This window comes from Ptychodera flava, unplaced genomic scaffold (genome assembly GCF_041260155.1).
Source record: "Ptychodera flava strain L36383 unplaced genomic scaffold, AS_Pfla_20210202 Scaffold_103__1_contigs__length_275955_pilon, whole genome shotgun sequence".
In the NCBI taxonomy this organism is placed as follows: domain Eukaryota; kingdom Metazoa; phylum Hemichordata; class Enteropneusta; family Ptychoderidae; genus Ptychodera; species Ptychodera flava.
In genome coordinates this window covers 171535-194425 of record NW_027248285.1, presented here as the reverse complement: position 1 = coordinate 194425, position 22891 = coordinate 171535, and the positions used below count along the sequence as shown (strand labels likewise).

At 37.9% G+C, this 22891-nt stretch overlaps 1 protein-coding gene across 1 annotated transcript; it reads left to right on the top strand.

The window, feature by feature from the left end:
- Positions 1–499: 499 nt before the first annotated feature.
- Positions 500–22688, top strand: LOC139126585 (sortilin-related receptor-like). The gene is made up of 15 exons (XM_070692653.1): positions 500–560; positions 1744–1866; positions 2503–2616; positions 3130–3258; positions 4346–4504; positions 4662–4775; positions 13268–13381; positions 14044–14160; positions 17195–17362; positions 17698–17829; positions 18004–18301; positions 18844–19117; positions 20789–20890; positions 22246–22351; positions 22627–22688. Exons 1-15 carry the CDS (start codon positions 500–502, stop codon positions 22686–22688), a joined length of 2073 nt encoding a protein of 690 aa, XP_070548754.1.
- Positions 22689–22891: the final 203 nt, after the last annotated feature.

Sequence of the window (22891 nt, the reverse complement as noted above, 5' to 3'; positions counted from 1 at the left end):
TGCGGATCAAAGGCAATCAAATTTTAATGTCAATAGTAAGCTTATCCGTGAAGCCAAAATTACCCCTTGTGATATCGTTAGTGGAGAGTGGACGTCTTTTTTATTATTCGACATGTTGAATCGGAAGTTGTGAGCGTACTTTGGGAAAGCCTGGAACCTGTGATATCCTTGATATTTCGACGTTTATCGCAAGAGAGCACTGTCTACATTTCTACGGCGAATGTACTGCACGTACAACATGGGCACCAATTACACGATCCTAGTCTGGATTTTAAGTTCACCTCACGAATAAGGAATTAATCCATCAGTTTGTACAAACATTTATTCTCTATCAAATAGCTTAAGATATTCTCTGTTGCCGGTCTTTCAGTTTATATAATACCGCAGTTAGAAGCGTTTGAGCCAGTCTTTTGTCAAGAAACTGGTCTTTGTGCAAGCGTATTATTTGATGAAACTGTTTGAAACATGAAGTTTGCTGTTATAGATTCATTTTAACATTATGATCATAAACAACAACAACAACAACAACAACAACAACAACCACAAAATCACCAATTATGGTAACAACATCAACAGAAGCAACGACAACAACTACAACAACAGACTCTGACGATTTCACGGGGCATAGTGTTCTAATCTCTGAAAACTTAAATATAGAACTGCATAAAAGCTATGTTATGAAAACTGGTGGACATAAACTAAAAACCTGCCAGCGATTGGCAACTAAGTCAACATATTTTAACGATAACAAGTTAAGAAATCAACGTTGCTCATTACGAATGCCATTTATGACCGTTTGCGAAGAACAAGCTGTCATGCGCTCCAAGAGTCCCGTTACAGACAATCGACAGATACCAGTTAAGGTTAAGTGCGACGAATTCGGACGCGCACACGCTTTAGAACGTTTCTGCGCAAATTTAACTCCAGCCTGCCGCAAATGGGTTATTTTGTTGCTCATGTATTTAACATCACCTGTCATTGTTGAAATTGCGCTTTTACCTAATTTTTTGACCCAGTCTCTTAGAAATACATGTGACCTATAACCTTGTCATATTTTGACCCCCTAGGAAGCTGGTTTTTATTCAATATGAGCGACAAAATTAAAATTTCTCTCCCATTTACATGGCGCATATTACCCATTCACCTGGAGATATTGTAAAAAGTAGCGTGGTGACACCCTTTTATTAAAAGTGTAAACAAAATGGTATTATGTCAGGATTTTATTCGCCAAGTTTGGTCAAAATGACACCATTCAGAGCGTCAGGAAGAAAGTTCGAAAATTATGTAGTGATATAATTTCGATATCGTCATTTTGTAATCGATACTTATGTAAAAATTTCTTTACAAACATCATGAAAACTATACATTCAATAGATATGGATCTTAAGTCTTGGCATTTATTAAAATTACTCATTTGCTAAGCTTTTTATAATTGCTTTCTTTAGTTTCAGTGAATTATATCATATTTATTTATTTCTAACGACGCCATTTTAACGTCCGTTTCCATGGAAACGAGCGTGGTTACCCCCATTTTTTTATTTCATTTTGCACTTGCACAAATTCCAAGAATATTTGTGCAAAGTTTCAAGAAAATGACACCACAACTTAATTTTGACGTAATTCGTAGTACTTCACCTTAAACCAGGTATTTTGACATTGCGTCATTTAATTAGCATGTTGATGAGATCGAATTTTTGAAAATGACACTGACGCCATTCATAGTTTGCTTTTAATTTTTTTCAGGGAACTGTGGTGAAAACCAGTTTAAATGTATCAATGGCAGTGACTTTGGATTTTGCATCTCGAAAAAATACGAATGTGATCGTAAATCTCATTGCTATGATGGCGCAGATGAAGACAACTGTCGTAAGTACAAATATATACTTGGTATCTGATGTTCTGAGATAATAAAGGCATCTAGCAACTTGTCAAATTTCAATGAAAATGTTTCCACATGACAATTTGGTGTTCCCATCATATGTCATACACTCAATCGTTGAGCGTCAAACCGTGCAATAACCTATTTCACAGTCACAGAGGTACAGAGGGAGATACTACAAAGCTGTTGAAATATGTATTAGAACACTGGTATGGTTGTATAACACTTTATGATAGTAACTGATATGTTTTCGTCGTGTGAAAGAGAAACATAAATTTCTTTTCAGAGGGTCATGCCTGCATCGTGCTATTGATGCTCTTAAAATTGATTAACAGGTTTCTTCTAATTTTTGAATGATACATATCAACGATACCTTATCAATCCATGCGAAAATTTGTATTGATTTAACCGGCTCATTAAAATGCTGCACACAACAAAGTGTTGGCCGAATGTCAACTTGATGTCGAATTTGAAGCTGAACTGTAAACATTCATATTATGTTTACATGTTATCTTCTGGTTCTCTTTGTCTTGTTATATTTTTGTATGACATGGTGAAAAAAGTTCCTGGTATTTGGATATATTGCCTCCTGAAGTCTATGTAATAATTATATTTCCCAACAGAGTGTAAACCCCGTGAATTTCACTGCCAATCGAAAGGAGGTTGCATTGACAAAGGGAAGGTTTGCGACGGCCAGGAAGACTGTACGGATGGCAGCGATGAGTGGTCATGTGATTGTAAGATTTCGTCACTTGTGTATAGAAAAAAATAACTATTTCTCGCTAGCTGAACTCGTCAAATGGCACCATATTGCAACCTGTACTATAGTGTTTATCGTCTTCAAGAGTGTACAAACACTTGGTTACATCAAATATTGATGCCATCAAATTTTTTAATCGTACCAGACATTAAAGGAACAAAGTCGAGCATTTTTTAAGAATTATATTGTTAGATGTGTTGAAAGATACTGAATGAAAGGGTGACCATGCATATATTCGACTCCGATTTTAGACAAATTAAATGAAAACATCGCGAAAATGAATTAATGGTCATGACCATCAATTCATTTTCGCGAAAATGAATTAATGGTCATGACCATCAATTCATTTTCGCGATGGTTTCATTTATAAGTCGAACATAAGTCGAATCTCGTATCATACTAAATTCATAAAAAATGGCTGACTTTGTCCCTTTATGTTTACTGAAAAAGGGGCAAGAGTATTTCAAATGCCTTTTTTTCAACGGCCTAGCTTATCAAGGTTCTGGAGCAAATTGCCTGGGTCATACGTGCGATGGTGGTAGAACATGCATTCCATTGTCATATTTGTGTGATGGATATCCCGACTGCCAGGATCAATCGGACGAAGACGGTTGTCAAGGTAATTCTAACTTGCAAATGGCCTTTCAGAATTAAATTCAAATGTCTCGACAAACCACAGACACTTGCCAGCAAACAGGAAATAAAACGACCAGATTTCATTTCTTCTATCCAACAAATTCAATAGATCCATGTTATTTTGAAAATAGTTCGAATCTTTATCTCACCTCATAGAATCCAGGAAAAGAAAAGACACATTTAAAATTTGTAAAAGATAAGTTGCATATACAGTATGGTCTTTTTGTAAAATAGCGAAAAATTAAATGGACTAATACAAATTCCAGGGAAGTCATCAAATAAATACAATAACACAGAAATCAATAAAAAAATGGAATAATAGTGAATGAAGGAGTCAAATAGTCAGGTAATACAGTCGAAGATGCAACCGTCCTGGTGCAAGTGTCTGAGTTGACCAATCCTTGCACTTCATTTCTAACAGGGCGGTCCATAAGTGTTATGCTTTGTCGAGAAATATTGATATTTTGCACAATAATGGCGTTTATTCAAAAATCAGAAATATCAAATTTGAAATTTCAAATAATGCTCTGGTCAAAAAGGTTTTTCTTGATTAGGCGGCTCAAAATCCCTTTTAACCATTATCTAAAGATGATGAGTGGTTCACAGTAATTAATGTTGGATTAATGACGCGCACCGGACGGCTACGTGTTCATTTTAACAAAGGAATTCATGTAAAGTAATCATAAGGATCTTTATAAGAGAAGCCTATCCTGTGTCCTGGGAAATGATGTACTATATATCCATGAACAAATCCTGTGATTTATATGGAAGATGGAGTCTGACGCGTGTAATGATTTTGGGAGGAAGAGATATACCATATCACTTTGGGAAGCGCTCACAATCCATCGGCTATAAATACTAAGCAAGACACATTTATTTCCCACGACAGGCAAAAGGACGATTTAAAAGAAGACAATTCTTCCGAGATAAAAATGGTAAAAACGTGCGTCCTTAAAGCTTACTGTATCCACTTTAACACTATCTCTCTCTATGCGCCGACAAACACTTGAAAAATTAGTTTTATTTATCTAATTACATCGATTAAATTAAAACTTTGACTTCATCATCAGCTGATGGAAATACCATATGTGCAGAGGAAGATTTTCCCTGTCAGGAAGGATGTATTCCAATTTACTGGGTTTGCGATGGTTACCCAGACTGTCTCGACGGCTCTGATGAACAACAAAACTGTGAGGATATTTCAGAAATAGGCAATGAGCCTGACTATGGTACGTAATTGTTACTCTATTGTTGAGTGTGTGTAACCTTTCTAGAGAAATAACCTAACCACAAGGTATGCGAATTAAACCAAACATTACAACTTTTGTCTCTTTGGAAATTACATTATTTATCTCTAACATTTCTGGTTCCATGTCTTGTGAAAAGGTGCGTGCGGAAGTTATGATCAATTTACATGTGACGATGGAGTCTGTTTTCCGGCATGGTATCAATGTGACAACTATGAAGACTGTGCCGATGGCTCTGATGAAAGAGACTGTGGTAAGAGCCGTTTTCATACAATACGGTTGAAACAGTGTAGTTGAAACAGAATGGGAATGTGTATTAATTAAAGTTAAACACAATCTTATTAGTTTATTTACGAACGCGCACACTCGACATTCATGCAAACGCCCCACATCAAAACCATTGTGATTGGTCAATGGCATCGACCTACAGTAGCCTTTAAGGTAGTATGCGCCTCGAAAGTGAAAGACTTAAACTTTTGCTCAAACTTTACTTAAGAAATCTTCCAAACATTCTCTTTCAAAATCAAGAATAAAAATATGGGGTCATCGGGCAAATTTTGGAACAAGAGAAACAAATAACTCAAGATTTACCGATACGTGAAATTCAAATTTGCCGGCTTTCCTGTGTTAAGTCTATGGGGTAAAAATTAAATATTGTATTTTCTAAAAACTAAGACGGTGAAAGGTTTTCTTTCTCCAAGAGCTTTAAAATGAAGGCCACAAGTGGTATATCAGAAAAACAATTGTAGAAATTTGAGAGTCGGAATATCTGTCCCCGAGGTGCATTCTGCCTTAAGGTACACAGATATTCGAACTTTCAACTTTTACCATACTGTTTTTGTCTGTGAATAGTTAAAAATTTGATTCTTTAATACCACATTTTCAGTGCTCGATGACTCCTGATTTCTATTCTTGATTTCGGAAAAGGAGCTGTGCAAAGTTTCATCAGGTAAAGTTTAAGCCAAAATTGAAATATCGCAATTTCGAGGTACGTACTAACTTAAAGAGAAGTATACCTAATACACGTTACTTGATAGGCTTGTAACTTCAAGACTGTGCTTCATGGAAAGGTTATTTTGGCGTATTAAACATTTAAAAACTATTCTTCACGTGACCAAGATGAGTGCACATAGTTTTCTCACATTCCTGGCCATTGGGAGTGTGGGATCACCAGTGTGGGAAAAATCGATCCCATACTCTGCAGTATATAGTACACGAGCTCTTTCTTTTCTCTTTTATTATAAACAAAAATCAAGTGATTGCAGAGTTACATTAATGTATTACGGTAGAAGGTCACATAAAGAATTTACAAAAGGTTGTGAATTCTCTCGTAAATTTTCATTACATCAGGTCTAGTACTCAATGTCTTTTCTATATTGTAACGTACAGTAAATTCTTTTTAAGTAAAATTCCAATTGGAATATTTGTTTCTGATATCCAGTATTTATGTATGCACCATTTTCCTAATAAAATTAGAAGTTGCATAACCGTATTACAATGTCTGGGGATGACCATGTTTTCAATGGGGTCACCAAAAATTTTCATTGATGGTGTGATTTTCACCCTTTCTCCAATAAATCTACAAATTACATTTTCAATCTTTTCCCAACATCTTTCAGCAATGTTACAATATAAAAATCTATGTTCTAAGGAGTCAACTTGATGACAAAGAGGACAGTACATAGAGTCTTTCAATTTCCAAAATATAAATATTTGTTGCATGGCAATACACGTAGAAGAAGTTTCCATTGAAATTCTCTCAGTTTTGTCACATTGGTTACACTGTAAACTTGTTTCCAGATGCTGCTATGACTGTTACTGTTTCTGGCTGTGTCATTTAAATTGTTACACCATTTTTGAAGACTCCTTGAGGTTTTACATAAGTGTTGCTGAATAAGATTCAAATAAAGTGTCTTGCCTTTCAAATTATCAAGAGTAATTTTTGACTTGCCAGTGACTACAGCATAGTCATATTCAATCGTCTGTATTGCATAAAAGCATCTATATCTCTCTGACCACCCGAGCCGTAAATAATTAATGTCTTATTCTTACAATTAATTTTGTACCATGCATCTATAACATTAACATAAAACTCTGGTAGCAGTGACTTGATGTGATCTGGAACAGCTCTCCACAAAGTAAATTGTTGTAACAAATCTGTTGTCTGATCTAATTGAAAAAGTGACCAGGGCAGAATGGTCCAGATCTCCCCTTTGCTTTCAACAAGCCTCTTTACCCACATTGCAGAAAGTACACAAGCTCTTATTGGATGATAAAAAGCCTTTCGTTCCAGGCGCAAAATATTATCCAATGGCACGATGAGTAACACACGGACTGAAACTAAAAAGTAAGCATGTCAGAGTACGGTGACAGACGACAGAGTTGCCACGATTTTGGATAATGTTGTACGTCGTCGGTGATACACTCACAAAAGACGGCCGAATTTTCCAAATAACTGGTGAACATAAACCACCTGGTACTTTTTTCTGTAGGACATTTCGTCCTTAGCAGTTGTTGAAGTATCGGCAATGGAACTCGCAACGGAGTTCGCGTTAGTGACATGGAATGCTAGATGGCCACGAAGTAGATAGTCTCTGATACAGTTGAACATTCAATGTTTCCAAAGTGAATTTCATGCATTTCGTGGTCATGTGAGAAAAAGAATCTCACACACCAAAGATCTGGGATCAGATTTCTCACACTCGTAGGGGATATTTTGTCTCACACTCGCCTGCGGCCCGTGTGAGACAAACTATCCCCAACTCGTGCGAGAATCTGATCCCAGGTCCTTGGGGGAGTGAGATTCTATTATTCCCAGTCCTAGTCTGGCAGAGACCCTGCGATTCGCTTTCTTCCCTGTCAATCAGTTGGAACTCGTGCACGCCGTCCAGAGACGCGACGCGAATCCCAGGGTCTGGACGTTCTTGCAAGCTACCGGTCGGATTTCTGCCTGAGCCGGGTACTTTACAGAACTGCACGCATCCGTCGATCAAAAACAAGTAAGAAGTACCATGGCCAAATAAAATTGCAAATGACAAATATAAACATACCGCGTATATAGGTCTACTAGGTACTAGTATAATATTCTCTCCGCCCAGTTAGCTTGGTGTTTCTTTTGACGTCATTATCCTTATGAATATTCATGTCCTTGCAAGAACCGAAAGTCGCTGTGTGTCTGGCAGCGCGTCTTCTAACGCTGCACAGCGTATAGCCTTCGAATGCAGGCCTATCGCGGCGCGAACAACACAAGGCACAGCGACTGTGGAGAGTCTATCCCAGTCCTAGCAACCTGCGTATAATCTCAGCAATGGGAGGTGTAAATTTGCTTTAAATATCGCACTGAAGAATAAATGTACACATATCACTGACTTAAGTAAATGAACAACGAAAGTAACGTATTCACGGAGAGTAAATTGTTACCAAACCCGAAACAATATTTCCCAGGGATGCCAGCCGTATTTAAGGAGTAAATAATAAACACCTATTCTTTGCTTTGTTAAGTGAGTTTCTTATCGATCTTCTTTCCCGATTAATTTTCATAGTATCCACTGTTCCGTAACGTGTGTTTTATTCAAGCCTCAAAATGGCGAACTCCCGCTTACAAGGAAGTAGGGGGTCAAAGGTGAACAGCATAATTAGCATAGCCTTTGCATGCCTCAAGCCATATCTCGTAACATCCCCCTTTTCATAAAAAAACGAAACAACAATTCAACAAATCCAGAACAAGAAATCAGATTTAACAAACAAGTCGTTGATCTAGGGTTCATGTATAGATTTTTTTTTCGTTCGTTCGTTCCACGATAATGCCCTAGCTTCTATTCTGCATGCATAACTGCCTAACACTACAGTCAAGGGTCAGTAAAGCTACTTTAGCACAAAATCTTTGAAACGTGCTGGGGGGTTAACAACCCTTGTACGTGTGCGTTGTGTAGGTGCTGATGATATATCTGGAGCAGTATTCCCATTGCTGTTGTCAGGTGTTGTATTCACACCATCTGGCCGAGAATCCTGTGTTGATGATGGATGACGCTTTGTAGTTGGAGATTCACACTGTATGGCGTCCTTTTCGCCTGTTGGTGGCATCTTTTCCTTTGTTGCTCGTAGTAATTTACGTTAACGACGATACACTTGACCATCGATGTCGACATGGTATGAGCGAGGAGCGACTTGTGCGAGGCAGGTTCCCATGCGCCATTTCTTTTCTCTGTCAGTCGGTAGTGGCTTCATCCGTACTGTTTGGCCTAGTTGTAGCTCTGGAAATTCCTTTGCATGTTTGTCATAGTATAGTTTGGATTTTTTTCTGCGATGCTTGATCCCCTCTGTAACTCCCTCTACAACTTTGGGTTGAAGAAGTTGGTTTGCAGTTGGCAATAATGTGCGTGTGCGGCGTGACATAAGGCGCTGTACGGGGCTGCTCTGCATCCCTTCCGTTGGTGTATTCCTCCAATCAAGAAATGCTTTCCATGGATCTTTCTCATCTTTCTGTGCTTTCTTGAGTAGCCGTTTCGCAATTTTGACTGCTGCTTCAATTTTACCATTCGACTGGCTGTGGTAAGGTGATGATGTAACCAACTGGAATTCCCAGTCTTGCGCAAAACTTCGGAATTCTGCACAATCAAATTGTGGGCCATTGTCAGACATAACAACATCTGGCACCCCATGTCGGCTGAATTGTATTTTGCAGCAGTTGACGATGGTTGCTGCTGTAGTGTTTGTTATGCGGTCTATTTCCCAAAAGTCTGAGTAATAGTCCACAATGACTAGGTAGTCTGCGCCATGGTACTGGAATAAGTCCATAGCAACTCTGCTCCATGGTCTGTCTGGTATCTCATGAGTCATGAGTGGTTCTCTCTGCTGATTCTGCTGTGTATATTCATTGCAGGTGGTGCATTGACCAATGGCATCCTTTATTTCTTCACTCATGCGCGGCCAAAAGATAGTATCACGGGCCTTACGAAGACATAAGCCAATTCCAAGGTGGCTGGAATGTACTCGAGCTAACATCTCTGGACGCATTACCTTGGGAATGATGACTCTGGGACCCTTATACAAGATACCATTTTGCACCGTGATCTCGTCTCTATATTGCCAGTATTCTCTGATGGCAATAGGAGCTTCTTCTTTCAGCTCTGGCCATCCTGCAAGTACTGTGGTTTTCAGCACCTGCAGGGTTTCATCCTGCTGTGTGTGTTTCTGTATCTGCTGTATTCTTTGGTCAGTGACATTCAAGTACTCTGCTGCATTGATGTTCTCAATTTCAGTGATGTACTTTGACTCTTGCTTGATGCTAAATATCGCATACTTGGGAGTATCATTGTGTATTTCCCTGGTTGGAAGTGATGCTCGAGAAAGGAAATCTGCGATATACATTTCCTTTCCTCTCTTGTAGTGGACATCGATATTGTATTTCTGTAATCGTAGTAACATGCGCTGTAGCCGCTTCGGAGCAGACAGCAATGGCTTTTTGAAGATGATTTCCAGGGGTCGGTGATCTGAGTGCACGGTGACCATATCACGTCCCAATATGTACTGATCAAATCTCTCACATGAGAATACAATCGCCAGGCATTCCTTTTCAATTTGGGCATAGCGTTGTTCTGTCTGTGTTAGTGACCTGGATGCAAACGCTACCGGCTGGCCCTTCTGCAGCAATACCGCTCCTAATCCGGTTTCACTTGCATCGCATTGTATTGTGGTTTCTTCTTTGACATCGTAGTACCGTAGTACTGGAGCATTAGTGACAAGCCTCTTTACTTGTGTTACTGCTTCATCATGATGCTGTTGCCATGCCCATAGTGCGTCCTTGTCTGTAAGTCTCCGAAGGGGCTCGCATACTTCGGATAAGTGTGGCAGGAATTTTGCGAGATAATTCACAAATCCTACAAATCGCTGTACTCCTTGTACATCAGTGGGGTTCTGCATTTCTAGTATCGCTCGAACCTTTTCTGGGTCTGGTTTAAGACCTTCTGATGTCAACAAATGCCCCATGTATGGCACTGCAGTGAGTCTGAGTTTGAGCTTATTCTTGTTAAGCTTTAGATTGACTTCTCTAGCACGATTTAGAACTTTCTTCAGGTTCTCATCATGATCTCTATCTGCTTCTTCCTTTGTGTCTCCACAGCCGTATACTAAGATGTCGTCTACTATCACTTCTGCACCTGGTAACGATTCTAATACTTCATGTTGCCTTCTTTGAAACTCTTCTGGTGCACTATTAATACCAAATGGCATCCTCAACCAACGGTAGCGCCCAAATGGTGTCCAGAAGGTTGTTAGATAGCTACTCTTTTCATCTAACTTGACTTGCCAAAATCCATCCTTGGCATCCAATACAGTGAACACTTTGGCGTTGGTGAGTCTTGGCAACGCTTCTTCAATAGTAGGCATTGGATAGTGTGATCGTTTCAATGCCCTGTTTAGATCACTCGGATCTAAGCAGACTCGTAGTTTACCAGGTTTCTTGACTGCAACCATACTGCTGATCCAGTCAGTAGGAGTGGTAACTTTGGCTATCACTTTCTGTTTCTCTAGTGATTCAAGTTTTGCCTTCAGTTCTGCTCTCATTGGGGCTGGAACTCTTCGTGGTTGGTGTCGTACTGGTTTTACAGTTTCATCAATTTCGAAGTGGTATTCTCCGGGTAGACATCTCAGACCATGAAAAACATCAGCATACTCTGTGAGTACTTGTTCTTCAGTCATCAAGTCATTATTGTTTTGTTGTTGTTCAGGCAGTGCTCTGCTTTGTCTTGTGTTGTCAACCTGTATTGTATTAACTAGCTGTTCTACATTTACAGTGAGTAGATGCAGTCGCTCACATGTCTCCGCTGATAGCAGGGGTTTCTGCATGGAGTCGGCCACCTGAAATGTCAGGCTGTATGTGTTACCTCTGTAGAGGCATTTCAAGTCACACTGTCCCTTTGGATATATGGTTGTACCTCCATACAGTCTTAATTTCACTTTGCTAGGCTGCAGCTGAGGATCTCCATCTTGGGTAATTCTGCAGTAGTCTCTGTAGCTGATCATATTGCATGTTGCTCCACTGTCTAGCTGACAATTTAGTGGGTAGCTGTCTTCAGTATTGGTGGTCAGATTCAGTGTTACAAACCACTGCTTTCCAGTAGCTTTGACTGCTCCTACATAATGTTCTATGTGTAGGGCTGACTCGTCAGTTGAGTAATCATTTTGCTCATTCACTAGATGTACTCTATGTCGCTCGCTATCACGTTGATCACGATCATGTCGCCTCAGTTTGCAGACTTTTGCGAAGTGGTTTTTCTTCTTGCACAGTTTGCATGTTTCACCATAAGCTGGACAGATGGCTTTATCTATCACATGTTTTCCTCCACAGTATCTGCATTTTCTTGGCTCTTTTTTCTTCTGTTCAGCTTGAAAAGTACCATGTTTGGAAGCACTTTGCTTTTTTCTAGGCTGTTGTTTTGACTTTGTTGCATAGTTTACTATCTGCTCTTCTGAATTTGTACCACTTATTTTCCTCAGTTGCATTTGTGTGACTTCACTGCTACGGCACATCTCGATGGCCAGGTTGAGTTCCAGCTTGGATTCTCTTAGCATTCTGGCTCTGGCAGCATTGTCTTTTGTGCCCAGTACAATTCTGTCTCTTATCAATTCATCTTTGATAGCACCAAATTTGCATGTGTCAGCTAGCTGTCGTAATTTGGTTACATACTGTTCAACAGTCTCTGAGTTTTCTTGATCACAGGTGTTGAAAACATACCTTTCGTATATCACATTTCTAGTCGGTTCGAAATTCTTCTCCAGTGCGTCTAAGATTTTCGTTACCTTTTTCTTATGTTCGTCCGTCATATCTAAGTGTTTATACACTCTAAGGCAATCCTTGCCCATAATAGAACGCAGTGTGGCTACTCTTATAGTCTCATCTTTCGTCTGCAGAGACGTAGCTATTTCATTGTCTTCCCATTGTGAACGGAAAAAAGACCAGTTCTGTACGAGATCGCCTTTCATGTCCATGGCCGATGGGACGGGAAAGTTACTAGCCGCCATCTTTGTTCAATGCGCACGTGTTTCAACTATAGTGCGCAAAATTCGATCGACGAATTTTGTTTTTTTTTGTTCTAACACACAGTACAGCTCACTTACTAACGAATCAGGCTTCTGGAAAGCTTCTTTGGGTCGTTAGGCTTCGTGATGTGTTGCTCTGGTACGATCTAGTGGCTTCTAAATACACCAAATCGCCCACTCCTGACACCATGTTCCGTAACGTGTGTTTTATTCAAGCCTCAAAATGGCGAACTCCCGCTTACAAGGAAGTAAGGGGTCAAAGGTGAACAGCATAATTAGCATAGCCTTTGCATGCCTCAAGCCATATCTCGTAACATCCACTTCTTCTACAGTACATGGGATGTCGTAGTAGGGACAGCCTAAGAATATATCACATTCACACAGTTAATATAAAATTGATCTGCATATATATGTAATTGTAGAAATATAAATGTTTCAAACCTAACAGATAGAAGTTTTCGTTTCGATATCTACTTTTTAAATTAAAATAATTAGCCGTATACACAAGAACAGAAAACTATCCTGTTAAAGTGTTGAGTGCCTGGGTTTTACTCGCTTCGATTCTATTCTCACTTTAATGTACCCCCTCTGATCGTTAACACAAAGCTTAGAGGCGGTGACATTTTTCACAATTGTTATCTTCAAGCACTAGGAAGATTTACAACTTAACACAATTTTGCACATTTATTCCTGTTCTGTGTCTAGAATGCCCTACATTCTCCTGCGACAATGGAACAAAATGTATTCCTGAACATTGGGTGTGTGATCTGCTACCAGACTGCACAGACAACACAGATGAACCAGACAGGTGTCAGCAAAGTAAGGGAATATTCAGTTTTTTCATCTTGAATGATGCTATACCACTCTCAACAATCAGCTTTGCTACCTTCCGCAACATTTGCCGCCTTTGATACCAGCGAAGGTCAATTGAGCTTTCGAACTGCGGCTATCCATTTTACAACAGGAAATGTGGATGTTATGTAGCTGCAATTTAAAGCTGATCATGATATAAAGGTATACTGTCACCTGTCCCAATTTTGTCACAGTTACCATGGAAAGGGAAAATCTAACCAATCACAGATTTTAAGCGGGTGGCCGCCTTTTAAAAACAGCGCCCTCACATGGGCATTTTGAATACCAAGGAACGCCCTTTTGACCATATATGGGCATATTTAGATTACAGGTGACTGTATACCTTTAAGGTGACACATTACATTCTGAAGGCTTATAAGGGGAAATTTGATACAGTTAGAGTAATTTTTGCTCATGTATGGTAGACCAGTGACCATTTACATTGATTTCAACAGTGTAATTAGAATGTAAAAGAAGGAGAGTCTCTCTCCCTCTCCCTCCCTCACTCCCTCCCTCCCTCCCCCTCTCTCTCATATCATTTACATTTGAAGACACTCAATAGCGGAGGAAAATCTTTCCCTCTTTCCCTCAGTTGAACTATTAACATTTCAAAACATTCTTTTTACCAGATTGTACCTTTTCCTGTGATAATGGAACGCTGTGTATCCCGGATTTTTGGATATGTGATGGAGTACAAGACTGTATGGACAAGTCAGATGAGCCGGATTATTGTAATTACGACGCAAGTAAGTGAAGGAAAGCAGGTTCTGTTGTCTAGATACTGTTTGTTTTGACGTGTATTTGAAGATTTCAATTTTCGATACACATCCCTCTTTTCTATGAAAAATACTAGGTGGTCGTCTAAGGGACTGGACACAAATTACAGGGGGGGGTGGGCCGGTGTTTTTTGGGGGTGGGTCGCCATTTTTCGCGCAAGCATTTTTGAAGGGTCATAAAATTTTGTGCAAGCCTATGGGGGAGGGTCACCTTTTTATGCATCAAAGCTGAAATTGCATGTGCACGTATTGAAGAATATGGAATACTGAAAAAAGAAAACATACCTCCTCAGGCACTTTCATTTTCTGTCATTTCCATTTTCGGCGCGCCCTTCGGGCGCAAGTTTAAGGGTATAATAAGCAATGTATTGATGATCCAAGCAGCCACATTGAATTAAGTTGTCATGATTTCTACTTACCCAACTCCTCTATTGTACATATAAACTGTCCCCTATAATGACGCTTTATATAACAATTTGGGAGATCACTTATTTGATATCATTCTCCATTGACAATACATCGGGTATAGGTCGCTGTCAAATGTTCATGAAGCTGTATGTACATTTTTCATTTTTTGAGAACATTGACAGAATACAAACTATTCAGAATAGTGCAAAATGTCATCAATAACAACTGTAAGCTTCAGGTCTAACAACTTTTGAATAACAATTTAGGATCAGATAACCTTTGAGTTATTTGTAGTTTCCTCATAGCGTACAATGTATAGTGAATCAACATTTCGGTGAAATTCCAAAATCAAATTTCTTGCACAACCATGGACTTGAAACCACTGTAGTCTAGTCATGAACATTAATACTAATAATTAGGTGTACATAAATGCACAGCTTTACCTTGTTTTGTATTTAAAAAAAAATATTCATAGTTTCATCATAGGCTGCCATGCATAGTGAATGGACATTTCAGTGAAATTCCAAAATCAAATTTCTTGCACAACCATAGACTTGAAACCACTGTAGTCTAGTCATAAACATTAATACTTATAATTAGGTGTACATAAATGCACAGATTTACCTATTTTGTATTGGAAAAAAAAAATCATAGTTTCATCATAGGCTGCCATGCATAGTGAATGGACATTTCAGTGAAATTCCAAAAACAAATTTCTTGCACAACCATAGACTTGAAACCACTGTAGTCGAGTCATGAACATTAATACTAATAATTAGGTGTACATAAATGCACAGATTTACCTAGTTTTGTATTGGGAAAAAAATATTCATATTCAGCGGTGTTTCGAAAAACACCGGCCCACCCCCCTGTAATTATGTCCAGTCCCTTAATAAACACAAACTTTCCTCAACATATCTGTTTCTCAGTGAACACAGCATTTTCGCTTTGGATATTTGATCGAAAAGGCTACAAATTTTGATATTTTGCTTAACGGAATGGTTCACTGTTAGCCTTCATGGTCCCTCATTTGGATTACCTTCTCCTTGATTAATCTACTGATGAGATTACTTTAACAATTGCCCCGCTTCATATATATCATGTTCAGCGCCCTCTATACAGAATTGCAGAGCAATGAAGCCGTTATCTTTGGCCCATGATGGCAGCTACAATGAAAACACTTTAATAATAAGGAACCTTCTTTAGGAGTCGTCAGTCTCTTTCAAACACATGGATTGCATTTATGATCTTGAAAACCAGATTCTATCACCCTTCAACGCCATTGATGGTGTCATAATTGAAAACCCAGTGATACCCACGCACAAATTGTCAAACACAGGTGTTTGTAAGATTTTATGCAAATTACAATACACTCATCTCTTCAAACCTGATCGAAAGATGTCATGCAAATTATGTATCAAACCCTTTTGCCGAGCATCTCAATAACACATTTGACTGTTAGATCACGGTTCAATGTCAATATCTTTTACCATATGGTAATTCTACATCCACAAAATCCCTGATAGTTAGCAACAATGTGTGAGTCGCGGCTGAAACAGTATTTCAAGTGTTTATTACTGATTGCATAATTTGCATAACAACGTCAGTAGAATGTGATTTTGTTTTGTTTTGCTTTATTTCTTAAATCAGCACGTACTTAACTAGTACAGAGATTAAGGTTGACTGGGCACAATTATGTATCATCATAGTATTATTGTGTTATCATAGTATTATTTAACATTGTTAGTTCTTATTATCTCAAAGATTCAAATTTCCATTCACTTTTTCGTCAAAGATTAAACTATTGATTAGTTCACCTTTTACCGTGGCAAGCAGTCGTTACTTTGATGAGAAAGAAGGGAACATTAGACAAATGTTTGCAAATCACCCAATTTTCTTGCTTCATTTTTTCTCCTGTTTTCAACATTTCTTCAAAAACCATAATTCCATTCTTACTTTGGCTTCGTCAAATTTTGTGATCTTTCACGTTATCTAATTTAAATGGTATAAAACAGAACGAAAATTTTATTTGACAAGAATTTTCTTACATTTTGAATAAGAGTCATTTCAATTTTGCTTATAATGACTTTTTTGAATGTCAGTGTTTGAGCCCCGCCATTTAAGAACAGAAATAGACACGGCAAAACAAAATTGGCGGTTCTGTCTACATATTCAAATGCGATGTTAAGTTCATAAAGTAGCATCAAGTTTTCACCTTTATCATTAAGATCAAAATCGAGATTTTCCAACTCAAATATGCACCCCTTCATCCCTGAGTAAACAATTGTTACCATAGTAAACTTTAGATTCTCTGTGTTTTGAAAATATATGATATGAGAAGTATTGCCATAAAAAGTGCATTGGTTAAATGCAATGTTACCTTAAACGAGTTTTCATTCTTTACAGAAAAGGTTTTCTTTGCGTAGTTTTCCCTTTCAAATGTAAACTACGTGAACATTGATGAAAATAAAGGTTTGCCATATCATGAAATAAGAATGTCAGCATTCATTGATATTTTATAATTTCATATTTGTTCAGTCAAACGTTTCTTTCCAATGTGTATCTCCATCAACCCGTCCTCACTTTAATGCCACAGTTCCTGATAGTGGTGATGAAACAAGTCAGATGTTATTTCCGAGTGACGATAGTGATGTCCTAACCATGCCGAGTGACGAAGAAGGTGACCTATTCAGCTTCTCTCTTTTACATGACGACGCTATGTCTGTTGCATCTCCCTCGAACGAAGACCTCACAACAGAAGCAGGTACCGAAAAAATCAGTAACTTTTCTTTTGGCAATTGTTATTTATCTCACTTAGGGGCCTTACAGCAATACAAACGTAGTTAATGAGGAAAACACTGTGTTGTAAGATAATAAGAATATTTTAGACTAAGTCGAAGATGCTCTGTTCAATTTTACTATTGTACGAAATGTGGCCCTGCCATTGACAGAGCACAGTCATCATGTGTGAACGTATTCGAGAGCTACTGACTCGGAGTACATACAAATATTTACTTTCAAAAAAATGTCAGAATCGCCCATGCAAAGTCGCGATTAGATACTTGGTCGATAAGCAATGTATTTCTTGTAATTCCATAGAAAATCAAACATTGAAATACAACTGTGAGGGTTTTCGGTGCTTCGATGGCCAGTGCGTCGAATTGTACTCAGACTGCGATACAATAGTGCACTGTGAAGATTCAAGTGATGAAGACGACTGTATACCATCAGGTATGTAACAATTACAATATTTTGTCAACATATCAACTCTTGTAGTCTGCATCGAATATTCGATTTCAATGGCGAAATAAGTCTGTCGAGGGACCAAACAATTCATCTTCTTCAACGGTTTTATCTTAATATGATTAATTTGAGTCTCAAGCTTTTGTAATTCGTTTATTTCAGAGGCTTCACCCGAAGATGTATTTTCTAGAAATTGGAGAGAGCCGTTCCTCACCATAACGGAGGATATGAATAAATATGATTATTTCAAAAATAGTTATTACAAAGATCGCGGGTTCGATCGAGTCAAAGGAGAGAATCCGCCCGATTGGAACGGCTTTCTTACATTCAGTTCAACCCCAGACTACAGCGACCTTGAGAAAGTTCTTAAGTTACAGGCGGAAGACATAGAGACATTAGGTCACCAAGCAGACGATTTAATTTTAATGTGTACCTTCAATCAAGAGAAATGCACTCCCAGGTACTTCCTGAATGCTTGGATAGCTTCCCGTACCCTGACTTACACGGACAGAGTATTTTGTCCAATTGTATGACATAACTTCGTATTATATGATACTATCCTTTCACTTGATATTCGAAAAATATTGAGTCTTCTCTAACATTGTAAATCATATTTGAAAAACTTGCAAAATGTGTACTTATCGTCTGGTATCTAGCTTGTCTAAGTAGTCATGTGGTGGTAAGGTAAAGTGATATTAGTGATAAAGTGATATTAGAATGTAATGGGACAAAATGCAAAACTCTCAGAGAGATGATTATTGTTACAAAAAGACGACTTAGACGTCCAAATAGACTGAACTATCAGTTACAGAAGGTGCTCTGCCTCTCGGCATTGTAGCACATTCAACAATCGACAGATACAATGTCCCCGAAAAAGAGCAAAACAAATATAGGATTATATAAATTGCCACCTAAGAATTTGCCGTATGTATATATAGATATCTCGATCGCTCTATTTCATACTAATATTTCATGACAGTATATTGACCATTTGAGTTTCAGTGATTTTTCCCGGTTTCAAGACGATCGCTACGGCAACTGCTACACATTCCCAGGATCTCGGAATAACGAAAAGCCGCTTTACGTCAGTCGAAGTGGGCAAAGCCATGGTCTTAAATTGACTCTTTTCACAGAACAAGACGAGTACATCAGTATCTACGGACGGCAGGCTGGAATACGCGTCACCATAACAGCACCAGAAAATTCTGAGTCTATACACACTCAGGATGGAATAACAATCCAGCCCGGTACAGAAACACACATCGGTTTACGTGAGGTACTATTTTCCTACCAGCAGAGAGAATGACGTTTAAGTCACATCGGTTCGATATTACCTTATTAAAGTCCCATTAGCTGTACATGTATCTTTTTTATTTTGCTTCCTCAAAATACCTACACTCTCTGGAGAGATGATTTTGATTTCTGCTATTTACAACTATTATATTTGAAATTGTCACTATTTCAAATATTGGCGATGGTTCTGGTCGAGCATTAAAGTCACAGTTTTCATGTACTCGCTCGCGGGAGCTATATTTTGCTTGCAGGTTGAAAATTATTTTGTTGTTAAATCAAGTTGTTCATTCGTGCCAGTTTTTGAAAAACGATCTGTGGTCATACTTCAATAAGCGTTTTTTAATAGGTTGCTTTGATTTAATTTCATCTCATCGAAGAAATGTAAAAGGATATATTAGATGAGGTAGTCGCAACTCATAATTATGCTACTTAGAACACAGTTACGTTTCCTTATCATGATATTGTACAGGCACGTTTAGTATTTATTGAATTCTCGTATTTTACGTATCAATTTAATCCAATTTATATTTGGCTTTGTTGCGTTATGTAAACAAGGCTTAAAGATTGTTTTTAATGATGATCAGTCCACATACATTTTTTAAGCCAGCCTGCTACATTATTTGTTCGACCAGATAGACAATTAATCTTCTGACAAAAACTTCAAAACTAAAATATTAATTACAGGAGCAAAGCTACATGACTAGACAAATCACAAGGAATCTTCGGGTCAAATTTTCAATCTTTTTTCAATCGTTATCATTTCACCGGAAAAAAGAAAAACTTACAATCGCTGGTCGTTAAATTTTAACAAAGCAAGTAAGCAAACATTGTTACAATGACAAGTAATTAGGCCAGTTATTAAAACTGCCAATATTAAAATCGTTACTATTGGTGGTTCAAGGAAATCTCACGAAAGTGGTTATTTTTACTTTGTACAGATATGATTATTGGACCTGTTGTGATGTCGTATATGAATAGTATTACACAACACGAGATTAAAATACAAAAATATCAAGATACCGGAAAAAAAGAGGAATAGCGTGAACGTTTTCATGATCTAATTTGAGGGAATTAAATTATTTTTAAAAAGAACCCTAAAGCTTGAGGGCAGGTTAACATGTTTTGGTCAAAAGGGCAAAATAAGTCCCAAACCTTTGTACTTTGCAAAGCTCACTGTAAATCGTAAACTTGTCAAAGAGGTAGTCCTTCAGTACTTAGAAAAAATATTGACAGCTCTTAGCTGATTAGTTTCAGAGAAGAAAATGTTGTAACTATAAACGAAACAAAAGACCTTAAGAATTTTCATAGGCATCACTGTGATGAAATGCTAGTAGTATCGTAGGAAAGAGCCAATTTGACAAATTGAAAGTCTATCGGACAGATACACTGTACGAGAAAAACGATTGTTTAACGCAAGTATAAAAAAGTCCCACATCTAAGTGCAATGTACTCGTTCTTTGTGAAACATGTGACTTCACTTCATGGTCTGTCTTTCACGGATTTGATATTGCATTTTCCCTTCTGCATGTTTTCTTTGCAATTTAATATTTGCATAGCCTAACTTGTGTCTTTTTGAACGTTGTCATCACTATTCACCCAAAAAAACCAATCACTTCAAATGTTTCTTACAAGTATCTGTCGAATTATTTTTCAGAAATTTTTGACGAGACAGCCTCATCCATATGGTAACTGCACAGAAGGAACAAGTCAGAAAGACCTAGACAAAACTTTAAACGGACAAGTGTACTCGGTTGTGGTATGTATACTTTCTCAGTCTGTGTTGCCGATTCATATCTTAATCAATGAGAAGACTGAAATGTTCTGATAATTGCAGTGATAAAATCATTTGATCTGTATTTTGATGAGCGGCAAACACGTGAGTGTTTTAAGTCAAAGAAAAGGCTAATATACACATACTTAAAACTAAAGTAGTCTTAATACCGAAATGAATTTGCTATTTTTCTTGAACCGCATTGTGGAATAGTTTACTCTTTATATGACAGGTCGAGGGTAACACGATTGGAACTAATTTGGGATAATTGGATGGTGAAGTGATGATTGTTTAATCTGCAAATGTAAGCTCATCTGCTTTTCTATTTAAGTTACACACTTGTTTTTGTGAGTAATTTGTAATATTGCAACTTTCAGCTATATGGCACCTAACATTTTTGAGAAATTTGAAAAATAGGAAGATCCAATTATCCCAAATTAGTTCCAATCGTGTTAGGTTGAAGTTGGTTGAGTACGGCGTGGAAATAAGAAAATATTATATTGATATCTGACGTCTGATATCATGATAGTCTTTCTGCTACATGTAAGAAATAATCGAGTTTTTTACATCTTTGGTATCAAATAATTCAAAATTTTCTACACGGTAATTGTACCAGAGACGCAGATTCAATTCGCCTCTCTATGCTAAGTGTTCTATAATCCCAAGTTAACGCTAAACGGGTAAAAGTTCATTCTGTTCAAGGAGATACATTATCATATTATTTATTTATCCCACAGGGCAATTAAGATTTTCGTAAAAAATGATAACATGTATCCTCGACGAGAAACGTATAGTAGTCGGATATTGATGAAACGGAAAAGTCAAAGGGGCAACGGAATATATATTCTGACAAACCACCAACAGTTGTTAAAAAAGCAAGCTTTAGATCTCTTAAAGCAGTAAAATGCTTGATTTTCAGTATTTATTTCTATAATCCTTTGTCACATTTGAAAGTTGTTTTTAGTTAATAAATGGTTTCAGAGACAGAGCCGATAAGATAAAACTTTGCCTTTGAAGACGATATCACTGTATTTCTTACACATTAAAAATCACAATAAGATAATCACAATAATTTTGTCTTAATCAATGACAAAAAGACTGTCTTTACAGCTTTCAAAACTTAAATCCTTCTATCCCCCCCCCCCCCACACACACGGTAATATTCCTACAGTTGTCTGGGAAAAGCTCGATATATTTATTCACCAAAACAGGAAGAAGCAGTGACGGGTGTAATTGATGATGTTCTCTTCTCTTCACACAAGGATACCAACTTATACCTACTTTTATGTGCTGTACAATGTATCGATAGTTAATGTAAAATAACATTATTTTTATCTCAGAATTGTCAAAGAGCATGCGTTCAGCGAAACATGTTAAAATACTGCGGATGCATAGACACCTCTGAGATGGATGGTCCACGATGTCATATTCTCAACAAAACACAAGGCAAGTTACATAGTAACGTCGCTACTTGGAGGTGAAATTACTGCATATGGAGTGATCTTGATGAGACTATCTCCCCTTCACACATTTATCAATCCTCCATATTCATTAAGATTGGTTAATTTTTTGAAATATGCTTGCGTAAAAATATCGCAATAATCATTTTCATGTAAGCATGGTTATAAAAAACATTTGATATTACGGTAATTACGTTAACGACGGTGTTACTTTTCTATATCATAGATATGTGTAAACAGATAATGTACTACTTCCACCAGGAGGATCTACTTCCATGTGTATGTCCACAGTCTTGCAGGTGAGTGATTACGCCATACCATAGGGCCTCGCACAAAAATCCGTCCCCAGGGATAGGGATGGGGATAGGGGTGTCTAAGCACAAGGTCCTTATTGCTATGGTTTATTTTATTTCAATACGTTTGACTATGATTTGTATTGCCAATAATATGAGGTTTTATTACGAAAATACGGCAAAGGATGCACGAGGACATTGGCGCAGCGTATCGCCCGACGCGAAGCGGAGGG

What these genes read in the sequence shown, in the direction of transcription:
- LOC139126585 (XM_070692653.1), top strand. Translation starts at nt 500, where the DNA reads ATGATCATAAACAACAACAACAACAACAACAACAACAACAACCACAAA. An exon ending in CCACAAAATCACCAATTATG is followed by an intron (nt 561 to 1,743) that starts GTAACAACATCA and finishes AATTTTTTTCAG; the next exon opens with GGAACTGTGGTGAAAACCAG. An exon ending in CGCAGATGAAGACAACTGTC is followed by an intron (nt 1,867 to 2,502) that starts GTAAGTACAAAT and finishes ATTTCCCAACAG; the next exon opens with AGTGTAAACCCCGTGAATTT.